The 13524-nt window shown below is 48.5% G+C and overlaps 1 protein-coding gene across 1 annotated transcript; it reads right to left on the bottom strand.

Annotated features, from left to right (window-relative positions):
* Positions 1 to 11188: 11188 nt before the first annotated feature.
* Positions 11189 to 13006, bottom strand: LOC144120284 (uncharacterized). The gene is made up of 4 exons (XM_077652680.1): positions 12816 to 13006; positions 11974 to 12035; positions 11403 to 11620; positions 11189 to 11194 (listed from the first exon to the last, which is right to left on the bottom strand). Exons 1-4 carry the CDS (start codon positions 13004 to 13006, stop codon positions 11189 to 11191), a joined length of 477 nt encoding a protein of 158 aa, XP_077508806.1.
* Between the last annotated feature and the right edge of the window lie 518 nt (positions 13007 to 13524).

The raw sequence follows: 13524 nt of genomic DNA, 5'->3' as shown, positions 1-13524 counted from the left end.
GACAGAGAGAGAGAGGGCTTATTGACGGGAAATGCAGAGAGAGCCTGAAAAATAAATATCTATCCTGCTACTCTGCACTGGCGAACAGGAAGAGGAGAAAAAAGAGGGTCACGATGGGAGATGATGACGGGAGGAGGCAGATGAAAAAATACATTAAAAACCAAAAACAAGGCACACTTTATAACATCACGAAGGCTAGGCAAGGTCCGTGTCGCTTAAAAAGCGTGAGAGCGCTCGCGTTACCAGTGCAGCTTTCAAAATATCTGGCCAAGCGCCGAGGATGAAAACTCCGAGAGGGGCCTTGTGTCCATAGACTTCAAAGCAGATGCGAGCATGAGTCTTTCACGTGCATATGCTGGACACGCCACTAAAACATGTTCTATAGTCTCTTGTACGCCACATGTGGTACAGTCCGGGGAGTCCGCTTGTCCTATTAAGTGCAAGTATTTGCGCTTGAAGGCGACGTTTAAACGTAATTTATTGATTACGTATGCAACACGGCGCGGATTTCCGCGATGAACAGAAAAGGCCATCGCGGATCTAGCCGTTTAAGGCGGATGAGTGGAGTGTCTGGCAGGGCCCAGTACCTAGCCGTCGCACTCCTCACTGATTCCGAAAGGAGACAAGTGGTGTCCCTTCTAGAGAACGGCACAGCTGTACGCAAGCCACTGCTGAAGGCGCCCCTTCCTTCAGCGTCGCCGGTCTCATTTCCATCGAGTCGGCCGTGCCCAGGGATCCAGTAGAACACTATACGGTGGCCTTTTTCCTGAGCAAATGACAGGAGACTAATGATATCAAGAGCCAGAGCTTGGTAGGCGGTGTGGCGCAGGAAGCATCCCAAAGTTTGCAGAGCCGGTTTGCAGTCAGTGAAAATGCACCACTCCTGAGGCGGTTCACCGCATATGTGGTGAATCGCTTCCCTAAGGCTCGCAAGCTCTTCCGCGGTTGAAGTAGACTTATGTCCTAAAATAAATCTGCGGGTCGTCTGCTAAGCGGAGATTACAAAAGCTGCTGTTCATGCCTTTGGTGACGCAGATCCCTCCGTGTATACGTGCACACAGTTTTGGTATTCTGACCAGATGTAAGCGAGAGCAAGTAGCTTCAGTCTGCTAACCGGCACCACAGATTTCTGGATTATGCCATGGACATGTAGGCATACTGAAGGCTGAGCCATCACCCATGGTGGCTGCAAGGGATGATGCGGCAGGACATAGTCTGATGGTAATTCGAAAAGGCAGGGAGGTTAACCAGAAGAATAATCGGTTTGCTACCCTACACGGGGGGAAAGGGGGATGTTGATAAAAAAATGAAAGGAGGGTAGCAGAATATTGAAGTCGCTATGAAAAGTCAGCGTTCGGTGAATTCACAGCCTATCATGCAGGCTAGAAGTTCGCCGGAAGAGGATCAGAGCCTTGGAGGCCTTCATCGGCGACGATCGCCGCTGCCAGTGGTCGAGAATGTTCTTTTCCGTCAGTGGGCGGGGATCTAAACGCTCAAGCGCACGGCAGAGAGACTGCCTTTCGGCACTGTCGGCCGAGCAATCAGAAAGAATGTTAAATATAGTCTCGTCATACCCGCAGATGGCAGATTCAGGGCTATCAGCCATACCGATTAAGAACGATTAATGGTTGGTGAAAGCTACACCAAGCCACAAGCGACACAGCATAATCGTGCAAGGTTGTGGAAAATTATAGGCAACGCTAACAATCTACGTTAGCGTTGCCCAAAAGAAAACATAATGAGAAAGCGAGCTGTTAATTTGACGCGTACATTCCAATTTCTGTAGTAATGAATGACTCCTGTGAGGCGTGCTCGAAGGCACGAGTCCATGAAAACCAGAAACTGGCTCCGTGTCGAAAGCTCAAGGGGGCGTCCTCACATGGGCGCGGCTAACCTTGAAACCAGCCGCCTACTATCTTTTCCTTAAGGTATGTGACTACCAGCTTCCAAATTGTTAAAGTTTCAGCCGCTTAAAATTTTTCGACGAATACGTCCGTGGAACTCACGCAGACCCTTTGCGTTGTGCGCATGCGCACTCGTCACCTGTAAGTTTGCCCCTCCCACGCGCGAGTGCCCACGCACTGTCCTAGCACGCGATTGACGTACCACTCCCTCTATTTACAAAGCATAAAACAGCACTGTATTTATAAAGCCGTGTTCACGTAACATCCCGTCGCTAATTAGTCGCGTGCGCGGCTGCTTCATCAACCATGCAGGGTCGGGCACCCGGCCGCATATTGTCCGAAGTGGCGCTCGCAGAGTGTACATGTCATTGCGCGCACTTCCTCGCGATGAGCAAGCAGGACGTCAAGCTCGCCAGCTAGATGTGTGCACAGAAGATATGCATTGCTCGAAATCGAATTACACGCATGGTGGAGAAACGAGCAGCGAAAGAATGGAATGTCAATGGGTGCAAAATTGAGGGAGTTGGTACTGATCCATATTATTTCTCGTCCTTGGGTGCCTCGTTCCCAAGGAAAGTATGAAACTCACCTAAAATCTGAGCCGTACATAGCGCCTTTCAATTGGGCTGCCCATCTCGCGCAGCAGTGCCCCATCCGAGGCACTGCTGCGCTGAAAACTACTTCGCGCATATCAAACCCGGAATTTGGCCTCATGCAACTTGCCACCGCGCCCAAAACTTGTTCCGACAAACGCGTCAACTTTCTCAATGGACCCAACGGCAAAAAGCAGCAAGCGCTGAAGAGCTTAATCCATTCATGCCTGCTGTTGTTTCAGGAGACTGCGCTCAAGTACCATCCGGCATCGTTTGGACTGAGCGAGAAGGAAAGTAAAAAATAGACGCTGGCGGTGCAACCCGTTGGAGGATACCGACGGGCTCTCTGAGCAGTGCTGTGGCATGCCTGGCCTGTGCCTCAGGGGAGATCTTCAGATACGGCCCGTGTTACTGCTCAGGCCTCTATGAAAAAAGGGCAAGTGGGGGCCAGGAAGATTACACTGAAGGGTCAATGCCTGCTTCGCAGTGTGGGTTAGGCTCAAGCGTCGTTACCTGTGTAGCCCATTCACATTATGTGGCGGCGTGTGTCTTAAAATCGTTTCGACGGGCATATTCCAGTGCAACAGATCTTTAGAGGTGGTCTTTGTGCGTGTTCGTGTCAAATCGGAAAGCTCTGCGTGGACCCTAAAATTTATGAATAATTTTTTTATAAATATCTGCTAGCAGCAGCTCGAAACCGATTAAGGCGCCACACCTCACCGCACGTCAGCTGCCCCTATGACGTCACTGGGCAGAAGAGCCAGTCTTCAAACTCGCCCCCTCTGCCCACAAACGTCATCCAGGCAGAGGACGTGTGGTGAGGTGTGTCTCCCTAATCGGTTACGAGTTACTGCCAGCAGTGAGTTTATAAAAAAATATTTCTAAATGTTAAGGTTCACGCAGAGCTGTCAAATTTGACTCGAATACCCCCAAAGACCACCTCTACAGATCTCTTGCACGAAAATAGGCCCATCGAAATCATTTCAAGGTCTCTCTAAGGCGTTTTTCCTGACTTAGAGGTAGCCGGGGAAGTCCCACAACATGAGATCTGCTGATGGGCAAGGCACCTGTGTTACACTTCGTACACGTGGCTGTTACTGCTTGGCCGTCGGCTTCTTTCTCCGTGTCGTCATTCTGGCCTGCGAGCAGCTCGTAGAGTATGGCTTTCATTTTCCGTACGTTTCCCGTGCGAGCCTTGTGGATCAAGACTGGCACCGCGGGGAAGTCCAGGGGACAAGGGATTGCGATTAACCGAAGTGGGCACAGCGAGTGCGACCTGCAAGCACTATAGGCCAGTAAACAAGACCGGGTTTGCAATACCAACGCGCGAACATGACAACTGCATCCGATCGTGGTACCCAACCACACGGGACAAGACCGAATGCGTATTACTTATATTGAACTGGAATCTTCTTGAGGAAGGAAGCAACTCGGTTCTGAAGCTTTCAGGGCCCATTCCGAAACTAGAGGATAAAACGGCCGGCGGGTGACCATTAGGAATTGTCGACAGGCTTCCACTGAGTGCAGTGCATTACAGCGCAACAATCATCAGCGCTGATAGCATCAAAGTTCTAATTTTATTCTCGCCTAAGATAAACACAACTCCGGTAATAATAATGATAATAATAATAATAATTCGTTTTGGGGGAAAGGAAATGGCGCAGTATCTGTCTCATATATTGTTGGACACCTGAACTGCGCCGTAAGGGAAGGAATAAAGGAGGGAGTGAAAGAAGAAAGGAAGAAGAGGTGCCGTAGTGGAGGGCTCCGGAATAATTTCGACCACCTGGGGATCTTTAACGTGCACTGACATCGCACAGCACACGGGCGCCTTAGCGTTTTTCCTCCATAAAAACGCAGCCGCCGCGGTCGGGTTCGAACCCGTGAACTCCGGATCAGTAGTCGAGCGCCGTAACCACTGAGCCACCGCGGCGGGGTCCGGGAAAAATTGCTGACCACATTTAAAGTTATACAAACTACGCAATCAACCAGCCGCACTTTGGTTCTGTACTTGAGCCACCTCATTATGGAATTGAAGACTGAATACGCGGCAAATTGAACTTTTCTTTCCAAGATCGACTTTTTTTAATAAATTATTATTTTTAGTATAGTTAGAACTGTTGTAACAAGAAGTGCATGATCAAAAAAGCCGATGAAGTCATTTATATTGCTCACGAATGTCGTGTATGTTTTGAAAAAAAGTGCAAGAATGCAACTTTCTGGGCTAAAATAAAGATATAAGGATATGCAAGAATTATCAGCTCGCAGTTTGTTCTTGGCTAATACTACATTTCAATTCTTCTATACTTTTCGGAAAAAAATTTGGTAAGCATAAATAAAAGAAGTAACTTTATTATTTCCTAATTAAACCTAGTTTTCCCATGTCTGAAAAATTCCAAGGGCTGTCTGACTGTACCCATTGTAGGACAAATGCTTCTTAAGATCCTTCGTCGGATGCCCTAGAATAGCCCGATCGGCCGGGCTGGTTGCGATTCATATGTATCAGCAGCGCGTCCTCTCTGCATCGTTTTCCTGATTGTGTTCGCGCTGCTGATACATGTTGGATGATCGTCTCATCTTCGGAATGCATTTGCGCGGCATGAACAAAACGCCGTTGTTGCTAGAGCACTCCGGTAGGTAGGTAATGTGTCAACTTAAGAGATTAGCCCAGCCCTCGGCTACTGGGGAGTGCCCCTTTCATGCCTTTTATTATTGCCTCAGTACCTCCACTTCTTACGAGAGAAAGTTACTTAGTGACTCAGAGTAAGGGGCAAAGGCAAGGTACGAAGTTACTGCACTTCTGTTCTCACACAAACGTATGGCTAGTTGCTGACAGCGAATAAGTGGACGGGTTGTTAGATCGACAACGTCACGAAAGAGATAGGATGTGTATGAAGAAAAAGCCAACTATTCACGGACCATTTGCTGAAATCTCTAAGCCAGCTACTCCGCAAGGCTTGTTTTCGGCCCAAATTCAACCAAATGGTTTCGTCCTCAGACCACAGTGTCCTATTCTTGATGGACAACAAATACGGCACGTCGCCCGTACTGCGTAAGCTCTGAATGATAGCTACCTCAGGATGACTCAGAGACAGCTATGGAAAGGGCATAATGGATGTTACTACCGTCAACTATCCCCAAGCGAAAAATGTAGAATTGTGGATGAAATAGAGGGACGGATGTCAGGCGCCTCGCCCCTGAGCACTCTTGAATGCCGCTGACGTCCGTCCGAAGTTTGCGCAGATTCAGGGGCCCCTATCTCTTTCAATTTCCACAAAGTGTACAGCCCCGCCGCGGTGGCTCAGTGGTTAGGGCGCTCGACTACTGATCCGGAGCTCCCGGGTTCGAACCCGACCGCGGCGGCTGCGTTTTTATGGAGGAAAAACACTAAGGCACCCGTGTGCTGTGCGATGTCAGTGCACGTTAAAGATCCCCAGGTGGTCGAAATTATTCCGGAGACCTCCACTACGGCACCTATTCTTCCTTTCTTCTTTCACTCCCTCCTTTATCCCTTCCCTTACGGCGCGGTTCAGGTGTCCAAAGATATATGAGACAGATACTGCGCCATTTCCTTTCCCCAAAAAACCAATTATTATTATTAAAATGTACAGTCTGGGCACGAGACCTTTTGGTTTAATTTTAGTTCGAACTCAAGTCTCATGGTGACGCTGACTCGTGAAGCTGGCACGTGCTTTCTGAAAGAAACGCTGAAATTTTTGCGTCATGAGGATGCTGGCTAACCTTTTTTGCCCACCGCGTTACTTTGAGTCTGGCGGCTGCGTGTTTAGTTGGGGCAGTAAGGCGTGGTACGTTCGCTTCCTTGTTTACTGCGAAATCTCGTTTCCCACAAGACTAGCATACCGTCGCAAGCGCTTTATGAAAAAAAGGTAGAAAAATGCTTCAAAGGCATCGTTGTTAGTTCATGCTAGCGTACGTTTCGTGAACAGCTACGCAATGCAGTCATGTCATGTCAGTGCACTTCGAGCCATGTCAATGCACTTCGAGCGACTCTTTAATGGGCGAATCCAGCGTGGGCTATTGCGCCCATTAAGGCGAAAAGTTTCGCCTTGCAGCGTGCGGTTGCCACCCGCCAAATAGAGCTGGCCTATCAGGCTACAGCAGCCTACAGCTGCAATAGCCGTATCCCCTTTCGGCTCAGCGATTTCCCCTGCATTCGTACTTGCTATTCTTGTGTTTTTGAGCAGTCGAAGCTTTCACAGTATCCGAAAAGCTGGCACCGCGTGTGTGCGTTTGGATATAAAGCTGGAATAAATAATCGATTCATATTTCAAGCTGATAACACACGCCAGAAAGGGAAAGGACACAGATCTGCTATCGGCTGCACCAGGTCCGGCCCAGACACCGCGCCGATGACTCCTGGACCTTGTTGTGGGCGCGATTATCACCGTCAGTAGCTGGATTTATTAACAACCTTAAAAAACTGCTTTATAAATCTCATTTCAGAAAACACCAACCATTTTACACAAAAATAAGCATTGTTTTCACGTAAGGGGAGCTCCAAGCAGCACTGACAAAATGGATAAAGGGTTCAACTTAAACTACACCGAATTATTTTACATGAATCCAGCTGAATTTTATATCCAATGTACCTCACGCTGTAGCTCCAGAACAGTTGTAGGTTTTGCCATATCCTGTACATTGATGTTGCTGCACCGATGAAGACTTTTCTGCACAGCAAACGTTTGGCTGGCTCTTTTCGAAGCACTGGGCCCGGATTACGGAACTCGCTCCGACCGCTCTACAATTGAGAGCGCTCTAAAATGCCCGCTCCTATTGGTCGCCGGCGCCATTTTGAAAAGTTGCGTCACGGGAAGCTGCAATGGCGTCACGGACAAGAAAAAACGCATGACGTTGAACACCTGATTATGCCCGCGGTTTTAGACTGTTTTTTGCGACCGCGAAGAGTCGGTCTACAGAGTTTTAGAGGGAAAATGGCGGCGGCGGCGTCTGCTGTTTATTGGTGGCGGAGGCGGCAACGTCGGCGCCAGCAACGACGAAGGACGGTGTACGAGGACGCGTATGACTTGCCGGACGAGCTGTTCCGTCGGTTATTTCGACTCGATAACGAGAAAGTGGAGTGGTTGTGCGGCGAACTTGCAGACGAACTGCGAGGCGTACGGACGAGCGTTTTGTCGGTGCGGCGGCAGGTGCTGTGCGCTCTCCGTTTTTTTTGCCTCCGGGGGCTTTCAAGTGTGCGTCGGCAACGAGCAGACCGTCGGCCTCGCACAACCGACGGTGAGCAAGTGCGTGCGGCGTGTGGCTGAGGCCATCTGCAAAGTCGGCGCACAGAACGGATGGGTGCGTTTCCCGGCGCACCCCGAGGAAAAAGCGGCAGCGAAGGCGACCTTCCTTTCCCGCGGCACCATCCCCGGCGTCGTCGGCTGCGTCGACGGCACGCTGATTGCCATAAAAGCGCCACGGGGAGACCCAGCAAACCGGGCAGCATTCTGGAGCCGCAAAGGATACTACGCGATGAACACCATGATCGTGAGTAGACTGGCTTTCTGACCGCATGGGTTCGAAAGCCGCGACCTCGACAGTGGAAGTTCACGTCCAAGATTGTCTGCCTGTGTTTCTCGCAGATCTGCGACGCAGACATGAAGATCCTTGCGGTCGACCCTCGCTGCCCGGGGTCTTGTCACGATGCCTTTTCTTGGCGCTACTCACGGCTGCGTCGGAAGGTGGAGCACGGGCTGCTGGAGGATGGAGTGTTTCTTCTGGGTAAGCAGCACTTCGACAGCACGTATTAAGCTACAGCAGTGGCTCATACCTAAAAGAGGCGGGTTATAACATGGATGACATGCAACAATATGATGTATCGTATTTATTTTTGTGTATTTACTGTTACTGCTGGTGCAGAGGCACAAGAAACATTGTTATAAAGTGAATCGTATTTCAAGCGTAAAACACCAAGGCAGAAGAGGTGTGCACATCGTTATTGTCGTGTAAGACATCACAGTACATCATTAACCTAGAAGGCTGTGCTTACAGAGGTACCCCTTAGTCATGAATATTCTGCATGCCTATGAATTCTGGTTCAGCATACTGGCTTTGAGCTGCTTGATATGAATCATTTATTACATAGGCAACAACACACTTCACTGCAAATTTTGGTCGTGCAGGAGACAGTGGATATCCACTGGAGCCGTGGCTGCTCACACCAGTGTCAGGGCATCCTGGTGCAAACACTGCAGAAGGGCAGTACAACGCAGCGCACGCCTCAATGCGATGTGTTGTGGAACGCTGCATTGGTGTTCTCAAAAGCCGCTTCCAGTGCCTTCAAAGGTACCGGACACTCCACTACGAGCCGGAGCGGGCGGTGGTCATCATTGCAGCGTGTGCTGCGTTGCACAACATCTGTCTTGAAGAAGCCCTGGCTGCAGACGAACACGACACTACTGATGACCCTGTCAACAATGGACCACCTCTGCTTGCCGGGTAGTTGGCGGGGACAGGATCCCGCATGACCTACCTGCGTGGTAGAGCCATGCGAGACCGTATAATTGGCCTCTTTGGCACAACCCGTCCGCAGAGGCAAGCACACCTGCAGATGGTGCGGCGACAGCAGCAGCGGCAACAGCAGCACCACCGGCAGTAAGCCCTAGACCATCTGGCAGCTGTGGCTGCAATGACTCGCCGTGCTGGCGTGGCGAGTTGTCGTAGCCACTCTTGCTACGGGCAGTGCCATTGCCCTCTGTTAGTGCGTGAGCCCCTGTGTGATATGATGCCCTTGGCCACTGGTAGCCACATTCCAGCATTTGTAAATTACGTTTTCTTACGTGTGCTTGAAAGCCTCCAGTGTCAAGATATGAAGTGCACACACCAACTGCTGCTCCACCGGCAGTGGTCACCAGTACGCCTTTCAGTGCATCAGCAAGCTTGCCGCACAGCTACTGCACTTTCTCCTTCTCAAGTCGAAATACACGCCGAAACAGCTCGTCCAACAAGTGAAATGCATCCTTGTACACCGTCTTTCGCCGTTGCTTACGTCGACCTGCCCACTTAGGCAAACAGTTGCTTGCTGTAACTATGTGTTTGATGAATGTGCACGAGGGAAAAGTGTGGTGTGGAGACTGCTAGGAACTAGTAAAGCGTTTGTTTTTGCACCACGTTTATTCATTGGTCACAATAATTTTTTTCGCCACAGCTGTTCATACTAGTTTCCCAACTGTAACACACAGCAGGGAAACAAAAGCATGCAGCATCAACAGTGATTTGCATATGCCTTGTCGAGTGCTGCGCAGAGATTGCACAAGAACAGTTGTATCTTACACTGTGGCCAAACGGGCGAGTTGGCTGTACATTTTTAAGGCGAACAGTGCGAAAGATATAGCCGGAAAGCACAGGAAACACAGGATGAGCACGCGTCCTATGTTTTCTTTGCTTTCCGTCTAATTCTTACACGCTGTTTGCCCCTTAAAAAAAAAAGCTTCATCTTGACTGCCAGCTTGAATGCTAGTAATCACGGGTTTGGCATGTTGTGCAGACTTGTAGGCCCGATGTAGCCCTGGTTTGCACTTTGCTGAAACACATTACATAACTGGTGGAATGCACAGCAAGTGCTACACAAGACATTGCTCTTCGTAGATTTTACTGGACTAAAAAATCATGTCACGTGTAAAAGACACACGAGTATCACAGACGATGATGCCAACATGGCTGCGTTTGAAGTTGTAAAGGGACCCAGAAACGAGAGACATTACCATTGTTGCATCATACCTTTAAAGGCGGAGCTCAAGCATCCGCCAAATTTTTTTTTTTTCCTGCATTCAACACTAGTTCAGAAGCGACTTTGGACGAATGCTGGCAAGCCTCATTTTTCCTCGGGTCTACTGAGGATAGAACATGTTACAATGCACACAATGGACACTTTACGGAAAAGCAGGAAAAGTAATGCGAAAAAAAAAAACGACTCAGGAACATGCAAACAACCTTAACAGACACAAAATCGAAGTGTTCAAAATTTATCCAAAATCCCCATATTATGATGCCCTTCATAACTACAGTCACTTTAGAACAACTTTGCCCCACATATTGCACTTGCCCACATATTGCAATGTAAGAAAACAAGCACTAGAAATTGCACCTTGTGCACCTGCCACAGCTGCAGGTAAACATTTGAAAGGAATGGAAAATAAAAGAGTATAGGGGGCTTTCACACCTGGCAGAGCTTAAATTACATAACTGGAAGAAAATAAACAGTGTGAAGCATCCGGGCCTGCAGAGCTTACAAGAAATAAAAAAATGATGCTATGGCACATGGCAGAGATGATGTTGAATAAATACAAAAACAGAAACCTGACAGAGAAGCAGACAATGTAAATAAACAAACACATAAAACAGAAATTTTAACAAGCAAACTAAAAATAGTTCAATGAGTCTGCACCTGGCAGAGAAGTAAATAATGTTCTTGAATAAATATAAACATATGAAGATGTTCTTTCATAAAAATAAAAACAAGCAAATAATGCACATAAATATGAACAATTCAATGTGGTGCAGGTGGCTCAAGCTGCTTTTGTAAGATTAGCGTCAGTAGGTTCACATTCTGGATGAGCAGCTCTTGCTGACCATTTGACGCCTGCACAGCATCTGTCACCTCCCATATGGCCTGCATGTAAAAATACTTCCAATTACAAATTATTACTGACAACCAATTTTGAGACCTCGCTAAAGCTTTATGTAAAATTTCAGGTGCTGAGATATTTTGGACAAAGTATGGCTGTAGAAGACTCGTGTCAGTTTCATAAACTCAGCTGTCCCAACCACCTCCCACAAGAGGCGTCAAAACAGAAGTACAGGTGCTCAAAAGAGAGCACTGATATTTATGCTTCAGGTGACGGCTTCGACTCTTCAAAGTGCAGTGTGCGCAGCGAGTACACACCTCCAGCATGATTTGCTGAAAAGCAGCGTCCTGGCGGTTCCGGGCGTCAGTAAGGGAATCCAAACGATGCGATTCATACAGCATCTGGCGCAGCACCTTATTGCCCCCATCGTCTCGCCGTCGCTTCCCAAGAAGGCTAGGCGTGGCACGCGTTGAGGGCTGCAGTGGGGGCTCTGGTGTGTGCTGCTGTGAGGGCTGCGGCGAGGGCACCGGTGTAGCTGTCGGGAAAGAAAATGTGCTCATCACGTGGTGGAATACGCAAAACATTTGGTACAATGTGTTAGAGGACTTGACATAAATATACAGGACAGCAATCTTGGGCAGCATTGTAGTAGCATATTTCATGTGCACATTTGCTAGACTGCTAGGAGATGTCACAGCCTCACTGCAAGAGAAATAAACATTCTGCACTGCATGGCAAAGCCAGAGAGAGATAGTTTTGTGTGTACTGTAGAATCACTGCAGTATTTTGGCTACTGCTGCAAATGCTGCCAGAGAGTATAGTGCTATTACTTTCAATCAGCTGCCAGAAAGGGTAGTATGGAGCTTGAATAATGGAAAGCCAACTCACGGTCTGTGGGGCTCCGTGTGTCTTGTCGACAACTTGCTGAGTCTCCCCGTTCATCTCCTCTGCTGTAACAGGGTAAAAGGTGCGGCTGATTGGTACTAGCAAACCATGAAACTAAAAGAGCACTAGCAAAAGAGAAGCAATCAATAATGCTCAACCACTTGTCTATGCATTCCTGCACCTCCTCCGAGACTAAAATACACCACAGATGGAATAAACAGTGCTAGCAAGGCGCAAGGCACAGACATCATGTTTTTAAACGGCCGACCCCTTGTTGTTGACGCAAGCTGGATCCACAGCTCGCGCTTTTCAACAGCTGTGTATGAGTTTGTTAGGTCGGCAGAAGCCCGAGCCAAGAGCGGATGGCTCTCCATGAACTCTATTATGATAAGCTCTTGCTCGCTTGGCATTCTTCGTGTTGGCGCCATTTCGAGACTATAATTCCCGCTTAGAGAATTGCAGCAGCGTACACAGCGGGGAAAACAAACGGAATAGTTTCTGCTCCGCTTTTCGAAAGCAGGGAATAACAGGGAAAAACCTTTGCTCTGAGTTAGGGCTAATATGTTTTTACAGAAACATATGCGTGTGCTGCGCTGCAGCAACTTATAGCACAGCCAAGAACGACCGAAAACGAGCAAGGTTGTTAGCGTGCGCCCAACCGCCTTGCTTGGTTCTTGCTCCTTCCCAACTGAATCATTTGTGCCAGACGTTTATGAAGCCAGAAAAGTTGATTTTATCCAACAAGCCGTGCTTCGTGGACGCCTTGTATTTGCTAAAGTGAAAGAAACAGAACCCAAATCATATGCTTGGCATGTGGCATCTTTAAACCAATAACACAGGCTTACCTCAAGTTGTCTTGGTCGATTTTCGGGCCCGACGTTTCGTGCAGGTTCCTTTCTGGAGGCCCGTGACCTTCACTGGCTTCGATAATTGTTATCCGCTCACTTTGGACAACCAAATAGAACCTTGATTCCAGACGACGCGTAAAAAAGCAGAAACTAGCCGTAGGATCAGCTGTTTTCTTGAAGGCCGCCATGTTCAGTTGGATGGATGGATGGATGGATACGGCTGAACCCTTTACATCGGGCGGTGGCTCAAGCCACCTAGCCACCTACATCTGCCAGCGCGCCCTCATGGCAACAAAACTTACCCACGAAAGCAGTTATTTGCAAAAGTGAATGTCCTTCTTGTTTTACTTCATGGCAGTGAGAGTGAAATACACTTTTATGAAAGAATAAAACAATATTTATTTTATTTGCTTCGTGTTTTTATAAAAAAGTTAGCATACGGCCCCTTGCCGTGAAAATAGGCTTCTTGTCGTTCAAATAAGCGCTTCCGGGGCGGCACCCTACTAGCCATTGGTTGATTCCGCGTTCCGTCACGCGTTGACGTCTCGCCTTGTCGTCATGATGTCGTCATTTTGACGTAACGCTCTACAACTTTAGAGCGAGTTCCGTAATTCGGGCCCTGGATATGACGCTAGCGTTTCAGAGGCATTCGCTGTCGGTAGGTTCTTTTTTCTCGGCTGCCGCTTATTTCTTGGGCGTTGGCAAG

Source organism: Amblyomma americanum, chromosome 2, assembly GCF_052857255.1.
Source record: "Amblyomma americanum isolate KBUSLIRL-KWMA chromosome 2, ASM5285725v1, whole genome shotgun sequence".
NCBI lineage: Eukaryota > Metazoa > Arthropoda > Arachnida > Ixodida > Ixodidae > Amblyomma > Amblyomma americanum.
The sequence above is the reverse complement of the archived record's forward strand: the minus strand, read 5'-3'. Positions and strand labels throughout refer to the sequence as shown.

What these genes read in the sequence shown, in the direction of transcription:
- LOC144120284 (XM_077652680.1), bottom strand. Translation starts at nt 13,006, where the DNA reads ATGGCGGCCTTCAAGAAAACAGCTGATCCTACGGCTAGTTTCTGCTTT. An exon ending in ATCGACCAAGACAACTTGAG is followed by an intron (nt 12,036 to 12,815) that starts GTAAGCCTGTGT and finishes ACCCTGTTACAG; the next exon opens with CAGAGGAGATGAACGGGGAG. An exon ending in CACACGGAGCCCCACAGACC is followed by an intron (nt 11,621 to 11,973) that starts GTGAGTTGGCTT and finishes CTTTCCCGACAG; the next exon opens with CTACACCGGTGCCCTCGCCG.